This window comes from Colossoma macropomum, unplaced genomic scaffold, assembly GCF_904425465.1.
Source record: "Colossoma macropomum unplaced genomic scaffold, Colossoma_macropomum, whole genome shotgun sequence".
Classification (NCBI taxonomy): domain Eukaryota; kingdom Metazoa; phylum Chordata; class Actinopteri; order Characiformes; family Serrasalmidae; genus Colossoma; species Colossoma macropomum.
In genome coordinates this window covers 21,206,942-21,226,387 of record NW_023494793.1, presented here as the reverse complement: position 1 = coordinate 21,226,387, position 19,446 = coordinate 21,206,942, and the positions used below count along the sequence as shown (strand labels likewise).

Sequence of the window (19,446 nt, the reverse complement as noted above, 5' to 3'; positions counted from 1 at the left end):
TACACTTAAAGTTCCAGAAAAGTTATTTAGTTGTTCACAAAAGTGGTTCTATACAGAACTGACCATTAAAAACATTCTTAGGGAAACTAGAAGTTCTCCAAAAGAACCCTTTCAGAACCTTTATTTTTAAAACTGTTCTAAAAGGTTGGACAAAGACTCCAGTGAAGGATGGAGCTTGATCAAAGCTAAAGCTAAGTTTTTGCAGACAGTATTGAATTGCTTGGCAAACCTTCAAAGAACAGCAGTGGAAGTCGGTCCTCTATCAGTAGCTGAAGAAGAGCAGCTATGAGCTACATAAGATGATAATGTGGACTCTTAATGTAATTGCGTATGATCTGGTTCATGTACGACTTAGTGGAACTGACAAACAGTTTACAAACACCACTTTCTTACATTGCCTCTCACTGAGATAAATGCAGCTAATCCTACTGTGCTCTAAATTGTTTCCAATATCACCCACACACCACAACCTTATCACTTAAGTCAAGTTTGTTGTCCAGTCACAGCTAAAGAAAGCCACCGTTTTGGCTTTGCTCTTTTGAAGTGTTTGCAGTCTGGCCAGTCAATGATAAGCCGTTGGAATGAAGCTGATTTTCAAGTTCTTTACCAATTCATTCTCCTGCAAGGATTTTGTTTTTTTTCTGCTGACAAAAGATGGCATCTCTGTAAGAAGTAAGAGAGTAATCTGCTCCTTGAAGTGGGATAAACCATGTCAATTTTTTTCAACTTCCCTCAGCCTTTTCCTCCTCTTTTTTTGGAGCAGGATAAAATCTCATCACTCTTTCTTGGCACAGGATCAAACGGTGTTCCTTTCGGAAATTCATTTGGGATTCTGGCCATTGGCTTTTGCAAAGCACTCAGGCCAGGAGACATCTGTTTTACTGAATTCTTAATAGCTCTGTGTCACCAGTGTCAGAAGAGCTGCTGGAAAACCCTCGCTTGCTCTTATTTTGCCCATAAGATGCCCATGTTTTGGGGGTTCTGCAGGGGAAAATGGATTAACAGCACAAGTCTGTGCCAGTACTACTTCGTAAATGACTTCTGGAAACTAACTTAGCTGAGTCTGAGCCTCTACTTTCTTTTACTCCCATTATTGGTCTTAATATCATTCGCATCATTAATGATACCATGTGTGGTTGCAATCTCTGGAGAATATAAGGAAATTGCAAAAGAAGCAATATCTGTAGCAGTTAATTGTAAATGATGAACTCTATGGATACAAGGCTAATGAAGACAAAAAAGCAACAAACAAGTAAAATCAAATTTAAGAAGTAGCCAACACTGGAAACACAATAAAAGTTCACATAGCAACAATTAATCGGTGTGGTGTAAGAATAACAGAGAAAAAATATTCTAATGCAATTTTAGTGGCGACAATGCATAAAACTACTTGAATCCGTTCTTACATTAAACAGCATCAATACCAGAGACGTTTAATAGTAGCCTATGAATTTTTAAAGCTGGGAACCTTTCTTTTTATACGCTTTTACATATTTCTGTCTTACTTTATAGAGAATGTACTGCAGAGAGCAAAAAACTTTTAAGGCCTTGTGTGATCTGTTATTAATGCTGCTAGGCTTGTAAACTGCAAAAATTACGATGTCCCACTTCATTATTTGTAAGTCCAAACAGAGTGCTGTTCAAGTTTTGCCAGATTTGGTTGTGCTTAGTGGAACTCTGTTCCGCAGTGGTCTTATCCAAGTAGCGGATAAGGGGGGGACTTTATACATCAGCCATTTCAGAACTGCCAAGAGCACTCATTCAGTACCTCTTTTCCTTCTGAGCTCTACAGAGGTTTCTGTTCCTGCTTCTGATCAGTTGAATGTATTTGTTTTTCTTGATTGAATGCTCAATGTTGCTGAATATTTACCCGTGGTTTCTTTATTACATAAAAATTTGGTACAAGTGGCTAATTTTAGGGTAAATATCTTGCATAAATTGCACACATAAACCCCAGGCCTAGCTACAGTACTGTGTAAAAGTCAGAGACCACCCATAATTTGTTCAATTTCCAAAATGGCAGGAAAGAAATCGAAAATGTGTATTTAAGAGAGAATTACACAGAAACCTCAACAGCTAAGTATAATAGCATTCTTTTCAGTATATAGGATGTCCATTTTTTCTTTTATTGCAGCTTCCATTTTTTCGAGAGACTTACTTCTAGTTTATGCTTCTCATAATTCAAATGATCCCAGACACATTCATTTGTGTTCTGAGGTGGTCAGTTCATTGTTCTAAGAACACTAGCAGCTTCTTTGTATGATTTTCTGCTTTTCTTCTTCTTTATGTCTATTTCCTTTTCTCAGCAAGGGCTTCTTGACAGCTACACATCCTTTCAGACTCATAGTGTTGAGTTGTCCTCTCAAGTGGAAGGATGGACAGAAACACGTGGATTTTTTCAGACCTGAAGCAAGAGTGAAGCATGATTTTTTGATATCTTTCGAAGATGAAAGCTTTCAGTGCTGTTTATTTGATGGTGACAGTTTTGGTGATCTTGTGCGGTTGTCAGGAGTCCAAATAATAAAGTCTTAAATAATTTTTTGAATTCTAGTTTTGAAAACTCATTTGTTTTCATTTGTTTCTCCCCTTCTTCATGCACGTGAATTATCTTCAATCTAATATCATCAGAAATATCTCCAGAAAAAGGAAATACCTGTACATGTTTGACTGGAAATCAAATAAATGAAGGGTGATCTCTGACTTTTACATGGTATTGTGGATTAAGTCATACCCATTTTGCTAGCTGATTTGTTGGCTCCATCAAAAATCCTTATATTTTTTCACTGTATTTCCACTTCTTTCTCAAGAATTCACTCATAATGTTTACTGTTTTGGTGCTTTTCTCGAAAAACAGCCTGTAACTCTGCAGCAGTTTATCAGCTACACCAGCTTTTCTTCACTATTGAATCCGTGGGGTTAATGATCACTAATCTGACTTTGCGAGTTGGTAGAGAGGAAGAAAGATGATATTAATTTCTATGGTGAGCAGACATCTGAGGCATATTTTCTGTAATTAAAACCGGGCAGCGTAATTGAAGCACCTGCACTTTGTCATGGTATCGGGAAATTACATGCCATGATGCGAGTTGTTTCTTCATCCTGCAGAATTTGTTGTTATAGATATTTTTCCTCCCTTCCGCCACCTCTTCATAACCATTAGTTTAATGAACGCGCTCCAATTTAGTCGCTGCCATGAACATGGCAGTAATGTTGTTCTCCCCGCTCTGCAGAACATGCTGCGCTCTCATTAAAATAAATGGTGGTAATCAAAGTGCATGGCAATTAACAATGGATCACATTGAGTTCTCTTCTCTGGTCATCTCCTGTTTTTCTGGTGATATCTTCTCTGAGAGTTCATGTGCCATAATGGTCTCAAACAAGTCCTCCTGAAGTGCAGGCCCTGAGGGAGCTACTCCAGACAGATATTACCATAAACAATGTCAAGTTGATGTTCCATGAGCTGCGTAGGTTGCAAGTTAAAACTTTAAGCAAAAGTTGGTGAAGTCGATCAAGAGTGCGATTGAATTTTAATTGGATCACGGAGACAAATAAGCTGGTCTGATGGCTAATTTAAGATGCTTCGGATCTACTCAGGCACCTAAGGTGCTTAGGAAATCTCTCTGGAAAGTAATTCTTGGTCCAGGAAACTCTTTTTTTGAAGCTCAAAACTGTTTCCTAAAGCAGCGTTTATCTGCAATAACTACTGTTGGTCTTGCTTGGCTGCTGTACCCCACCCGCCTTCTTTCCGTCTCTTGTCTCAGGGCTGTACGTCTTATCACTGTTGGCCATGGGGCAAAGCCAGCTCCCTTGAGTTATGTTATACTGTGGCCTGTTGGAATGGGAGGACCTGGAACCCGGCTTCGCTCCATAGAACAGCAATTTACAGCTATAATTTAGAGCTACCTGAACTAGCTTTCCTGCAAGGAGAACTGATTTAGACTGTTTGCTGTCCATACAAACAAAATAAGTAAATACATAAATGACAATCTAAATGTAAAGATTCTATTTTATATGTATTAATTAAAAACAATACACAAACAGAGTGTTTGATGCTTTATATTATGAATTTGTTGCTCTTCCATATTTGATGGCTGCAACATGTTCCGATAAAGTTGGGACATGATTATGTTTAACCGTGTTGCATCACCTTTTCTTTTAACAGCACTTAATAATCGTTTGGGGACCGATCCAGTTTTGAGAGTTTTTTGCCATTCTTGCGTTTAGTCTGTACAACCATACAGAGTCTTTGTTATCATGTTTTGTGCTCATAATGCGCCACACGTTTTCAACACGAGACAGATCGGGACTAGTCTCGCACCACCAATCTGATTACATAGCCATGCTGTTGTATTGTGTAGTTCGTTGCTTGCCGTGGTCATGGACATCCTTGGAAAAAGAAGGCAGCAATATTACTCCAAAATGCGTTTATATCTTTCCGCAAATTACCCACTAATACCCCTCCGTACCTTAACACACCCTGGTTTTTGAACTTTAAGCTGTTAACAATCTGGATGGTCGTCCTTCTTCTTTGACCTAGAGGACAAAACATCCATTATTTCCATAAGTAATCTGAAAGTTTCACATCAGACACCAATACATGTTTTCGCTGTGCCCAGTCCTTTTCAGGTGAGCTTGAGTTCAGAGAAGTCAACAGTGTTTCTGGATGTTGTAAACAAATGGCTTCTGCTGTGCATAGTACAGTCTTAGCTTGCATTTGTGGAAACTGTGTCAAACAGTGTTTATTCACAGTGTTTTGCAAAGTATTCCCGAGCCCTTGCGGTGAAATCCATCACAGAAACATGTCAGTTTTAAATGCAGTACCATCTGAGAGATCGAATTTGACAGGTGTTTTTTGGCTTTCCCCTCACATGCAGAGTTTTTGCCAGATTCACTGAATCTTTTAATGATATGCACATTTGAGGGTAAAATACTTAAAATTCTGGGAATCACTGGTTAAAGAATGAGGGGCCTCATTCATCAATTTCATCCTAAGTTTTTTCTTAAATTTGTTCTTAAGAAAGGTCCTAAGAAAAAGACTGCGTCAGAGCCATGGCCTGTTCTTAAACCTCAGAATTGTTTGCATCTTTGTGCCCTTGAGTGTGAAAACAGTGGTGAATGTCGGAATCTTTCTGAAAATTAGGGAAGTGGGCTTTAGGAAGAAATTTCTTCTTACGAACAGTTGGGAAATGAAGCCCATTGTTCTTAAACTGTCAGATTATTTGTTTTTTGGCAAAGTGGCGAGCCTCAACCCATTCTTGCTCGTAAAACCGCTTTTATACCCAATCATGATTACATCATCTGTTTAAGATGTTTTTTGAACATTTCACAACGTTCCTATTCTTCAGTTGCCCAGGTCCCAACTTTTTTAAGAACTTCTTGTAGGCATCAATTTCTGCATAAGCATATATTTACAAAAAGCAATTAAGTTGATAAGACAAAACATTTTTAACATTTTCTCTTTGTACGTTTTGCTTAAATGTAGCTTAAAGTGTATGGCAAATCATTGCTTTCTGTTTTTATATGCATTTGTATTTATACTTTTTATGTGTTTATATGCATATGGTGCAAAATACAGGGGGTCTTAGGAGTCTAGGACTCCATAATTAATCTGTTGGACCTCCTGAATGTCTCAAAATCAAAGTTTTGGGGAGTCCCTGAAATATTAAACTTGCTTGTTATGTTATGCTGTCTGTTAGAGAAAAATAGACGCTGAAATACAAGTACACGCTCAAATACAATACTTTCAGGGAAAGGTCATTGTTTAGCTACTTTACCCACAATTGGCGAAATTTCAGTCTTTGGTATTCTTAACTAACTAGAGATGCAGCACTGATCTGTGTCAGGGAAGCAAATTGGTTCACCCAGTTGGTCCTTCATAGCCTACAACTCTAACGATGCCTGGGATACCTCTGAAAAACTTCACAATGTGACGTAGCGTAATTGTAAATCTGAAAACTTGCCAAAGATTGGTGGAAAAAGTGAATTATTACTCATTTTTCAAACCAAATACAAAGTAGGAGATGTGTACGACCTCAGTTCATGTGTAGAACTAGAAAAGAGCATTTCCGAAAGACTAATTGTAATGGAAACATTTTGTTGCCACTGCAGCTAGCATCAGCGCCACCGCCGCTATAGCGAGTGAGTGGCAGCCAGTGAGTTGCGTTTCACATACCACCCTATGTTTTTTGGGTTTGTAGTGCATTATGAATGCATTATAACATGTCAATTATTATGTAGACCTGGTATTCTTAGAATATTTTTATGATTATATAACAAAAAGACCCATTTCACCTCATTGTCCCAGTATTTTTGCAGTATTTTTACTGTACTTCACCTGCCAGTGGCATTTTATTATTGCTCTGATGAAACAAATGTAAACATTATTTTATACATTCCACCACTATATTCAAGCTTTTTTACGTTTTGGTGTGCTTTTGTGTGGAATGCCTTCTCATTCATTTATAATTGTTAGTAAATAAGCAAGTAAATAAACAGTAAATTAGTCAATCAATCAATCAATCAATCAATAAAGTTCCATAGTACTGAGTACAGCCATCACCTCTGGTCACTTCATGCAGTACTTAATGCAGCAAAGGAAGTATGAAGGAGAAGGATGGGAAAATGTAATAATCAGTGTTTATGAGGGTCATAATAAGCACATTTGCCTCCCTTGTTTGTGCTTTGTTGTTGGCAGGCCTTAAAGAATGATGGTCTAAAGCTTTTAAATATGTGATGAAGCTCCATTCGTTTAGCATAAGTAGAGGGAATAAATTAGATAAATGAAAATCTGTCTCATACATTGTGAATATCCTCATGACTCTGAGAATGAAATGAATCTTACTGGTTTTTAACAGAGATGCTGAGCCATCACAGATGCATGTATATCATACCTTTTGTTATAAGGGACTGAAATGCATTATTGCTATTGGCCACTTAGTTCAAAACGAGTTGATTGAAGAAGCCAAACTTTTCGTTCTACTGTATACAACCTTCTATGAAATCAAAATGTTTATGTCGACGAAGTAGAGAAGACGCTGTTGGAGGATATCAATGTCTGCCGCTGTGTGCATTGTTTTATGGGAACATATAAAGCAAAATTTACTACGCAAATAATTTCCCAGAGCGCTCTGTCTGTAGCATAAAAAGGCTTTGCTGTACTCCGCTTTGATGAGGGGCTCCCTCCCTTCCATTTCATTAAGACCAGAGACTGAAGTTCTCAAATATATTTATAGGCTATACTGTGCTTTTTTATGCATTTACCCTTTCGAGACCTTGAACAGTTGGTCTCTCTCTATTTCATGATACTTTTTTCCTCTCTGTCAAAGCCAGCATGTCTTATTTCATACAACTCTATCAGAAAAATAGCCTGGGATAATTGGTAGGTGTTTGAATAGCGTGCGCATGGCCTTGACGTTTTGTATGCGTTTTGTATGCACCTTAAAAAACTATCTTGGCTCTTCATTCCTGCCTTTTTTTCTCCCTTTCTCTGTTGTCCCACTTTGCTGCCAGAGAAATGCATGTTGTCTGACTGGCTATCTGCATTCTTTGTGATAAATACAGCCTTTTGTATTCAGCTCTTATTGTTTTGTGTGGGTTTCTTTTTTAATTATTTATTTTCACCCTGTGCTTCTGAGTTCCTCTTGAGAAAGAGCCAATAATCCTCTATTTATTTGTTATAAAACATAGATCGAATTGTGTCTTTGAATGGAACCCATGTTTCCCTAATGTACTGTAGCATTTCTGTCAATATTTTGTTGTAATTTCATGAGGAATGACTGCCAGCCTAGACATTAGACTATGTTCTTGCATTTACAACATTTAGGCTCGGTGCTTTATAAGATTCTGTTTTTAACAAGCTGTGAAAAGGTATTTTAAATAGTCTGCTAATATTTGTCCAAAAAGCTATGAAATATGAGGTTTTCAAATTTCCTTCTCAGTAGTTTTTCAGGGGTGTATAGTTTCTAGAAATGTAGAATTAAAGACTCTTCTTTCAGTGTGTTTTTCATCCAGAGTGCTAAGTGTTGAAATCTACTGAGTAAAGCAGGTACTGCTGAAACAATGCACTCCTCAGCAAGAATGATGCTGGTCCACCCAGTAACAGTCAGCTTAGTCTTCTCCTTTTGTGTCTCATTGCCAAGGTTCAAGCAAGCGTTTAAACAGACCCACATCTCTGGAACCTGATGGCTGTATCCAGTGACTTTTAATCTGATGTAATTGCCTTGGAACAATGTTAAAGACTAATACGAAAACGTCTGATACGAGACACAGAGGAAAGCATGCATCACATTTGTTGGCCTCAGAAGAAAGTGATTTTGGCATCAGTCTAATGAAAAGCAAACATTCATACATCTTAAGTATTATTCTGCTTCCTTAATAGCAGCATTTGTTGCATTTATGAAACTTTGCCTGCAGACAATCTCACACTACCATGTCTGCAGGTATGCCGTCGGCGTCGACCGCTTTGTGCTATGATTTAATTATGAGCCAAGAGGCTACGGCAACATTCACATTACAATTGGATCCTTTATTTTTTGCAAATGTAACATTTTTAAGAGCATTGTGAACACAAAAATCTGTTTTTGTCAAATCATACTTTCATATGTGGACCTAGAAAGGATTTTTGACTTATTGATACATATCGTAAGGAAAATAGACAAACCAGAATTCTTTGCTGCATGTATGTATATTACTGTCATCATAATCCAGTGTCAACAGTATAAGATGTGCACATGCAGGTCCTTTTAGGGCAGAGTTCTGTCCACAGAGTTGATCTGTTCTTGGCAAAGATGTATCACATACAGTAGAGCCCATTGAACATTTTGTGACTGATACCAACACCAACTTTATAGGGGCAGATAATTCTGATAGCTATCAGAATTTAAGGCAAAGATCGATCACTTACAGTAGGGCCCGATATGAAGATTTTGTGACTGACACCAACACCAACTTTAAGGTGCTAAAAATTCAACTTCCAAACTGCTACTTCTGTACTCTAGGTGGTGGTGTTCCTTTTGTTTGCAAGGGTGAAAGGAAGAGTTCTAGCCATTCTCTCACAATAGCACAAACCACAGCTACAGTTAGGAGAGTTAGCTAGCTAGCTGTCTTCAGAGTTGAATTATGGAGAGTTATAGTTCTTAAGCCAGAGTTGCACTGTAGGACTTTTACCTCGATTTTAGTCTAATCAAGTGTGTGCTAGTTTGGCTCTGTCTTCGGATTTTGGGGCAGTCGGTGTTGACAGTTGCAAGAGAAAATTGAGTAGTGTGCAAGAGGCAAGAGGCCTCCCAATTATGTTTCAGAACATAGTATAGCCCTTAGGAAAGTATATCAATTTTTCTACCTGACTCTGGGCATAATCATCTAGTCAGCATCTCAATCTGAATGGATTCCCCCAGTAAAAAACTAAGAGCACAAAGAAAAATGGTAAATAGAGTACCAAGAAAAATGGTAAATAGACATTCACTTATGTAGTGAAGCTTTTCAATGAACTCTTTCATTGAAAAGCACAAGTTTAAAGCACAAGCACAACAGAGTACATGTACATCAAAAAGTCTAAAAACTACCACACTAATCACATCTTTACATTCTTGATCATCTCCCAAGCATGTTTTACCTGTTGCTTCTACTGCATCAGTGCAAACAGCAGCAGCAGTAACTTGCTCTATGTTGGTTTATTTGTGCCTCCTAGTGATAATAGAATGCTTGTGAGTTCACTTCAGTTCAGCAACAACTTAAAATCTTCACAGTCTCGTCAGATTTTGTGTGGTACCCAGGCCTGGATCATCCCCTGGGTTTTATGGGTGCATGTCCACAGGCAATTATGTGAAAATCTAAGCAGCTGTTTTGACTTACAGTGGAAGTTGTACTAGCGGCACCGCTACAAAAATTGAACTGATTTCAAATTTGCTTTTGTGTTGGGGCCAATCATAATCCTGACGCTCTCCACGCCGTTCCGCAGTGTCCGCTATTCCATCATCTACCATTGAATACACTTTGAATTTGAAGCTCCAGATATTTAAAATATGTGCCTGAAGAATCTGCATAATCGAGACCTGATACAGGACGACCATTTCCAAAGCCTCATATAAAGTGTCAGTCACACAAGTTCAAGAGCTCCTTGTCTACTTCCACGCACCAGATGTAAATAAAATTGGAAAAAGGAATTCCACACCCACTGTGGCAGTATGCTTTAGCCTAGAATTCTTGACGGTTTGGGTTTTTAAGTTTGCTACTTTCACTTTATTATGTATTTCAGCTGTCTGATTTTAATTTGTCGTCTTCATTTGGGTAAATGTTTTGCTTGTTGAGGCACTTGCTTTATAGGGCAATGTTGCAATGGTTGTTGGGTTTATGTTAAACTGTACTCTTGTTATTGTGTAAGTAAAAAAATCCCTGACCGCCAAAAAAGGTAACAAGTTTGGGACTCACCAGATATTTGTGCCCAAGGGCCGATAACTTGATTCTGGCCTGGATATACTCAGCTTTTTATAATCTGTTAGGGCTTTAAAAGTCATGTGGTGTATCCAAGGCTTTACACTTACTTACCCAACAGAATAAACCTTTTGTTTTCTTCTGGGATCGAAATACTATGTAGAATTTAGGAAATACATATAATTTTTATCAATATTGAATGATGTGAAAAAAATGAGATCATGATAAACTTTGTTGTCCCAGCCTCAAGGTCAAGCCAAAAAGACTGGACCTAAAAAATAAAGCTTGTAATATGAATGTAGCCTGAGAAAACAGAGCAGAGAAAGCCCTTCACTTTTACCTGTGGTCATCTGGGTCATGCAGAGGGTGCTGGATCTGTGGCTCGTCGCTTCATCTGGGTCAGCGCCATGTCTGTGGAGCTGCAGTGGAGGACGCAAGGTGGCGGGGGCCGTCCACACGTCTCTCATTTACCTCTACCGCCCGACAACTGACAGCTTTATTATTGTTTTTCCTGGGCTCTGCGTGACAGCACGCTGACACAGACGCAAACACACACTGACCCCTGCGGAGATGCATGCTCTCTCTCTCTCTCTCTCTTTCTCTCTCTCTCTCTGTCTCTGTCTCTCTCTCTCTCTCTCTCTCTCTCCCCCGCATACACACACACTCTTTCCTTCTGTAATATCACCCTGCGCTTTTCCCCTCATCTCCCTCTAACACCTCTACGCTCTCTTTCTCTTTTAATAGGGACTTGTAAACAGTATGACAAACTCTCGCTGTCTCTGTAAACAGACTTTTGACCCGAAGGTGGTTTTTATAATCTCTTCAGCCGAGACTGTAGTCGAGCCTCAAGACACAACTGTTGTCAATTACATTAATTAATGAAAAGCACAGAAACATTCATGAAGGCATCATTTAGCTTGCATCAAAAACAGCAGTAAGAGACACAACAAAAACCTTTTCCAGATTTGTTTTCACATGCTTTTTAAACTTTTTTTTCAGCATGTGTATTCTTACTGAGCAGCAGAACATCAATAGCTGCAGCAGACAAAGGGCCAACTGTATGTACATGCACAAATGCAGCACAAAATATGCACCTGAAATTAGCATTCTGTTCAATAATGCTGCATTCAGACTGCGGGCAAAACAGACCTAGAACGAATTTGCTGCTATATCTGAAAAGACTCCTTTTTGTGCAATGTCAAAATGACGTGAACTGCTGTTTTAAACTTGTAGAACAAACAGTGGACACAAAACCAGACCACATTAACTGAGTTTACACCAATGGCTAAAAAAATTGCTGTGAAGATCGTGTGAATTCCAGTCTGTTCAGACAGAGGTTACATTGCAGCGCATCGGATATATATTGGATTTTAATACCATATATGTAAATGGCTTAAATTGGAGTTTAAACTGTGAGATCCAGTGTGTTTTTTTGCGGTTCACATGGTCACACCAAAAACAAATCTGTGTCACATTACAGACGCAGATCAGATTTGGGCCTTTTACATGTACTGCATTTAGTAGGCGCTCTTATCCAGATCCAATTTGCTTTGTTGTCCACTTTTACCTGCAGTGTAAGTGTAGCCTAAGACTGCAGCTTATCATGCAAACTGCACATGGCCCAGGCTTCTAACTGCTCACTCATGAGGTGCAGGGTTTAAAAGAGGCACTGAAATAATGGAGCAGTCAACAAACTCAACACAAAGCAGAATGAAAGTTCCTTGATGAAAAGATTGCGGTATCAGTGAAAGTTCTTTCCCACCAAAATATTCTACAGTTGTGTTAATTTACTCTGGCTCAGAAAACAGAGGTTGTGAAACAGGGCCGTTGTTAAAGGAAGTCTCTCTTTTGAGACACACAAATTTACAGCTGATTTCGCAGCCACAAGTTGCTCAAAAGTAAAGTAAATTGAGTGGAAAAATAAATCATAAACTGTGCATTACAGTTTTGTACATTGTACGTGGGCGGAATTTGTCTGAAACTGGTGTAAAAGGCCCAGAGTGTTTCTTAGAGTGTTTCTTAGCTTGTTTCTTGGCTTGTCCTAGATGTTAGCTTCATTATAGCATTTAGCTTTGCATGCACATGATTTGAATGATGTTATATATGCTGTCAGCGTGACAGGCCTTCATCATATGTACTGTGTGTTCATGCCTCAGTGTGACTGGCACATTCATATCTCTGTGTATGTGTTTTCCCTTGATTGCTGTCAGTTAAGTTAGTGATTAGCTCTCCCCTTCCTCTCCTCCCCTCTGCACTCATTCCGTTCCCCCTGCTCTGCTCTGACGTGCGGCCTAATTACTTGACGGTGGAGTGTCTTTGTTGTCATGGAAACTGCTTTAATGTCCCTTTATTGGACATCAAGGCCTCAAGTCATGGCTGGCCAGTGCTAACACGAAAAGAAAGATCTCACAGCCATTAGGAGAGACACCTTCAGGAAAGATATAGAGGAATTGCAGCAGCAGATCACAGGTGTACAGTAACAGCCATTATCTAAAATGGATGTTAATGCACATAAAATCTTTGATAATAAGCCAAAAATATTCATACTTGTGTTGTCTTTAGGGCTGATTAAAATAAATAATCATGATTAATTGCATTATTTTGTGTAGTTGATAACACTAATTCTTTACAATATACAGAAAGATTTTCTTGATTTGAAAAGCGTTTTATTTTGTTATAGCTACATCAGTGAACAAAAAAGCTTCATCAGAAAGTATTTATTACTTGTAATAGTTCATTTGAACTTTAATTTCGTCACATGGACATGCACATGTAGGGAGTAATGTAGTTTTCTTCTTTGCTAATGCTAATGCTGTTAGTTTGCTGCTTGTTGATGTACCTATAAATCTTCTGTGAGCACTATCCAGTATAGTCTGCTGAAGGTGTCGCTTTAAAAGTTATTTAAAAGCCGCACTGGAATGAGAACGCCGCAAGCACATGAGCAGCTGGGCTTCAGCCTGCACTATTACGGATGGTCTGAAGTAGGGTTGGGCAATATGACAGTATTTATCGTTTTTGTGATAAATTACATCACAATATGTCAAAATATGCTTTTCTGAGCATATTGTGGATATCATCAGTGCTCAAAGAAGACTGAACAACTGCATGATTCATTATAAGAAGAGCATAATTAGTCATGTTTAACTTGATTTAGTGCAGCACAATGCGTGAAATATTGAATATCAGATGTTACAAAAGCTAAATCATGTCACATATCGTGTATTGTTCTTTAAATACAGTGATACATTTTTGCCATTTTTTCTGCCACTAGTCTGAAAGGTCAAAGTAGGAAAATGCATTAACGACATTATAAAAAAATAAAAGTAGCGTTAATAACGTGCACAAACTTTGATAGCTCTAGTTTCATTGTGATGGAACGTTCTGTCTAAAATGTAAGTTAATGCCCATTAAATTATCTTTAATAGATAAAAATGCTTACTTTTGTATAAAAAAAAAACATTTACTTATTTGCTTATTTATTTTCTATTGTGATATTTTCCTGTTACACCAGATTAACTAAACAGTAGTTATCAACATTTTTGCCCATAATGCTCAGCACATCAAAACTGAGCAAAAATTCGAATTAAGCCCAAATGTTGTCAGTTGGGATGCAAGCAGAGAAACAGTTTTCTGACAGTTTTGTGGCCTGCCACTTCATCTGTATCAGAAGATGCTTGCATGTGGATAAACATTACTCCTGCGCGAGTCATATCCACAGTATTTCACTGCCACATGAACCACTTGAAGATTCACAGAATGAAAGCTTGTCTCATTTCCATCACGCCAGCTCCTTTTAGTATGGCACGGTCGTGCTGCTTCTCTTTCGACATCCTCAAAATCAGATCCAGGCTGCCCATAAAAGTGCCAGCACTCCTTGTTGATGTCAATCCTAATTAGCTTTGGTCTGACCCCTGAGCGTGGGGTGCTCTGTAACAAGCTCTCTGAGGAGAATGAGACCTACTTGCCCTCCCCTCTTCTTCTGTGCTCTGCCGTGGATGGATGTGCTCATTTACAGGCCCTTGATTGCCACTAACGGCAGAACTCCGATAACTCAACGGGACATTACCATACGGAGCGATTACAAGACGATTCTAGAAGGTTCCTCTCAGGTTCCTGTGCCGGGGCAGAGTGACCTGCCCGGCGCCAGCAGACCCAGCGGCGCTATCGCTGAGGTAAAGTGCCTCTTTGGAGATGTGGAAACGCAATTAGTTCCCCAAAATGGTTTCCGTACATTAGATTGGGAATCTCGGAAGAGCCCCATTTCTTGGGTTGATGGAGAAACAATGACTTTCTCAATGGGCTTTTTACAGCAGTCAGAAAAGAGGATCCAATATGAGTGAGTTTTGAGGATTTTTTTTTACTCATCATCCACATTTCAAAATAAAATTTGAAGCGGAAATGGAAAGTAAGGAGAGCTGTGGTTTGAAGCTGAAGCGCCGAGAGGTCTGCCCTATTGCATGGAACAGGGCTCAAACTCAATTGTCCATACTAAATTGAGTCCATTCAGATCAGTGAACTGGAGCTGATAGGTTGATCTGTACTCAGGGAAAGCATTTAGAAAGCAGACGTGTTCCTCGTAATTCTTATAATGTACAGTTTAAGACAGCACAGAATGTTTCACAACTTGAAACCTTGGCCCATATCTATAGGCTCATCGTCTGTGAACAAAACCTGGGAGCCTTTGCTTGTCATTTGTGAGCAAGTCTTGATTGGCTACAAGAGAATTGTTCTGCATATTTACATTTAGAGACTAGATTAGCTTTTATCTGACTGATCAAAATGTATTAAAACATGTTAACTGAGTTAACCATGTCTGTTCTGTGAATTAAAATTGGTTAAAAAATGGTTAAAATCGGAATGTAAACGATATACTGTGTGAGTTGTTTAGACTAAGGCTATTTATTTGCTGAAGTTTATGCCAGAATTTGGATTTTTTGCAACATTAAATAGTTCTTAAATTGGTTTTGGTGGTTTTACGTTGAAACAGCAAAAAGTGCACAAATTATGCGTGAGTTTTGGTGAGAAATAAGGCAGGAATTGGACAGGTTCTTTAACTTCCACCAGCCTATGACTGCATAAAATCCAAATCTATCCCTCACATATCTTCTTGATGCAAGTTATTCTTCCGCACCTAACTAGAATAGAGACTCTTAATGTCTGCATACATCACAATCCAAGCAAATATATGCCTCATTTGAGCTCTGCTTCTTTTTGATTGAATGAATGAATTGAATGGATGAACTGTTTTTGGGTTGCTGATGCCTGGCAAATAATACCTTCCATTGTCCTTGTGCCAAAATCAAACGCATTTCTTCACCATTGGTTTATTGCTTGTCTGCCGTTATTAGCAGCAACTCATGCAGCTGGATTGTCTCTAAAGAATAAAATGTTAAAAATGGACAGATTGTGCAGTCTGTACAGTACTGAAAAGCTGCTATAAAGAGATGCATGCTCTGTTATACCCTTTATTTGGTACGGATCATCAAAAAAATGCATTCCCACCAGCAGCAAACCGAACCAGGGTTTGCTTCAAAAAAAGCAGACTGAGACCCTTGATTTTTGGCGGATCATGGTTCAGTTGTTTGAGGCGAACAATTACAATTACAATTTAATTAGGGAGTTTAACATAACATGCACTAAAATTAGTAGAAAAATGTTATTATTTTATTTTGTTCCCTGTTAAGCATGTGTTAACTTATTTTAACTTAGAAAATCAATAAAACGTAATTTGAGCCATGTTTTGTAACTTTTCCTTGTGACAATATGTGTGAAAGCGTAACATAAGCTAAGGCACATGTCAGATTTGTCTGCCTTAGTCGATCAAGAGCATAAAAGCTGCAAACTGGGCTGATGGACGTGTCGAAAATGAGGCATGCAGTGGGCGTTCAGTGCTGCATTTTCTCTGGAGGTTAATGGGGTCAAATGAGTTGATCAGAATTTTTTTTTGCTAACCCGCGGCTCATTAAGAGCATTTAAAGGAAGTCACTTTATGGCCTTACTGTGATCTCCCCTGCTTTCCTCCAGTGTGTCCTCGCTCCCATGGGCCTGCGAGAGACTGCTATGAACATGGACACCACTTCCAGTCCACCTTTGAAGTCTGTGCATCGAGAGTCTTGGCACGGAGGCCCTTTTCCATGTGGAAGCCCTTTAGTTTTTAATCAGAGCAGATTCAGTTTAATTTTTAATTCTTTACCGAGCTCCTTTTTTCCTTTTTTTCCATTTTGAAGAGCAGATATTGAATCAGTGAAGAAGAAAAGCCTGCCTAAGTGTCACGTTTAATCACTGAGATGTTAGGCGGCATCACCAGGAGCATGTGATGTAATTAAGCTCAGGTGATAGAATTATGACCACTCACATTAACAGCTAGCAGTGAGGGAACGTGAGCGGAGATGGTTTACCTTCTGCCGCTGCCTGCCTGTGCGTGCATATCAGCTGAAATAAAGCATGACTCATTCACTGTTGTGATATTTGTTATCCTCTGGACACTTGTTTGACTGCTTTTCCTCCTTATTTGCTTTCTTACAGATGTGTGGAGATCATCGCTAAGGAGGGAAGAAGTCTCAAAGAGCTGTACTTGGTGTCATGCAAGATAACAGACTATGGTAAGGTAGTATTTTCTTGTCTCATCAGTCATCAGTCATCATGCACAGATGGGGAGAGAATTCACAACACATCAAACTGCATTAGTCCTCTTTTGCTTATGCCCCATGACTCAGCTTGCGTTCGCGTCCCTATTATTTTGGTATCATTGCTGCCATGACAAAATCCCATCTGTGAAATGGTAACTTTACATTAGGAGGGGAAAAAAGTTCCTAACTTTTAACGTAAATTCATGTAGCAAGAATAATAAGAAGATAATAGGAAGTAATTTTGGGCCATTTCTTTTGGTTTATTGAAATCTACACACAATGTAAAGGGTAGCTGATGTTATTCATTAAAAATGTAGACCCTGTGTGCCTGATTGGCCACTTGCCTTGCAGATTTTTTGTGTTTTTTTTTCCTGTTTTAACAAACCACTAGACACATTTTCACACATTCAAAAATATCCACCTTTACAAAACAACTATTTTTCACCCTCCCTTGCGAGATCCAGAGCCTGTTTGCTTGGACACATAATTACATTGGATCAAATTGTTTTGGAATTCGCAACCAGTAATGTTACCACCAGGATAGCTAACTCTGATCATTTTGAGAGTATGATTTTGAGAAGAATGTGACGCTCTGTCAAGCATCTTGTCAGCTTCCATGACAGACAGACACCTCAATTTCATTCTTTACCAAGAGGAACTTGTTTGGAAACCACAATATTGAAAAGCGCAGCTGCAGCTTTCAGCGTGAGTGCTGTAATAATGCAAAGACTGTTGAAGATGGAGGGGCTTCAGTGAGATTGAATGCTAAAAATCTTAAATCTGGCTGGCTATTTTGTGAAAAGCAAGGATCCCTTCATGCCTGATTTGGGCTGGAAGTGGGAGACTTATCAGCAAAAAGAAATGTAAATGGTTTTTGGTGCTGAAGCATGCTTCTCAATAGTAAATTCAGTTAATATGTTCAGTTATATACTATAATATATTCGCCTCTGTGTTAATGTGGCGAACTTTTATTCCAGACAAATTTGAGCCTTTCCTATTGATCCTTTTGTCATGACATTAAGGGTTTCATTCCAAAACATACTATAGACCACTTTGAATGATTTTCCTTTTTTTTTATGAAATGCATTGTTAGGAGTGGGCTTTACATATACAGGAGGTATCAATGCTATATTATGGTTAATACTACCTTTATAAGAAAAACAGAAAAGGGAAAGATTGTTCTTTTAAAAAATTAGTTATATGCAAAATTGTTCAAATTAATATACTGCATTTTGAAATGAAGCTCGTATGATGTTCATATAGTGTTAAGGTTTAAAACTTTTTTATTAAAATCTTTCCTTTAAAAACTAAATATTAAAATGAACTATTTTTAATTGAAGCACCTTCACCTGAGATGAGCATCCAAAAGTAGGCTGCCATGCTTAACACATCACACAATGTGAGAATACTGTTTCATGCTTGATTTGTTTCAGGATTGACTTCCGATCAAGAATTTTCTGCTGATATCAGTTTGATACTGATGCCAGGTTACAATATGATATCTTATTATATTATTATATTTTATCCTACAAAATATTTTTTTGCTTTGTTTGATGACAAATGGTGCTGTATTGTGTGGTCGACTGTCAGAGAGAAAAGCCTGGTTTGGGTAATTGTCTGAACACACAGTGCTCCAGCTGACTTTCTGCCATAAGCAGACAATAGCTGTGCCATTCTGACGCATGGTGACAGATTGTTATTTGGACGTGAGTGAGTCTTTGTCACTGAGTGTACAGTGGCTCAGCTGGAACATTCTTCACATCGGACGTTTATCGAAAATGCGCCAGGGGAGGCAAGGGGTCTACGCCTGTCCTCTGCCTGAGGTAATGGTGACACATTTGGCTTTATTGGCACATAAACGCAGCAGCTCTCAAGGAGAAACTCAGTGCTGAGTCTCTTGTTATTCTGCCTGAGGCTGCCTGCGCAGGCAGTGCCCATTAAAGCCGAAGGGAACAAGGATAAGCACAGACCAACTGCGTTGCTGAGATTTTCGGTAACAGAAAATACCCAACAAATTTGTTGACCTAACTATAGAGCTGCTGTTCAGTGCTAGTTTACTGTGCATTTTAGATTTACTTTGACTGCAGTTAACTTTCATTTTGTATGTTGAATGGGGGCATTTGTATGTTTTGGGCACATGTCCGCGTATCTAATGATGGATGACCACATCCCTCCTACTGTCTGCTGCTATATTTATGCCTCCTACCTGTTCTGTACCCACATAACTTCTGGCAAGCTGAGCAATCATGAAAAATGCCCACCAGTCACAAGCATTATGTGTTTACCTGCAGCACACTGAAACAACATGTGCAAACCTGCTTAGGAGGCACATGGAAAATTCTGTTTCTTTTTGAGCAGTGGAACATGCTCAGTGCCAGGCAAGGGGTTG

The 19,446-nt window shown here is 38.8% G+C and overlaps 1 protein-coding gene across 1 annotated transcript in view; it reads left to right on the top strand.

The window, feature by feature from the left end:
* The window catches only part of fbxl17 (F-box and leucine-rich repeat protein 17), a 335,686-nt gene that overhangs the window by 217,900 nt on the left and 98,340 nt on the right, over positions 1–19,446 (top strand). Inside the window, exon 8 of the mRNA XM_036578784.1 lies at positions 16,954–17,030. Coding sequence (XP_036434677.1) covers positions 16,954–17,030 — 77 coding nt within the window. The remainder of the gene's footprint in view (positions 1–16,953; positions 17,031–19,446) is intronic.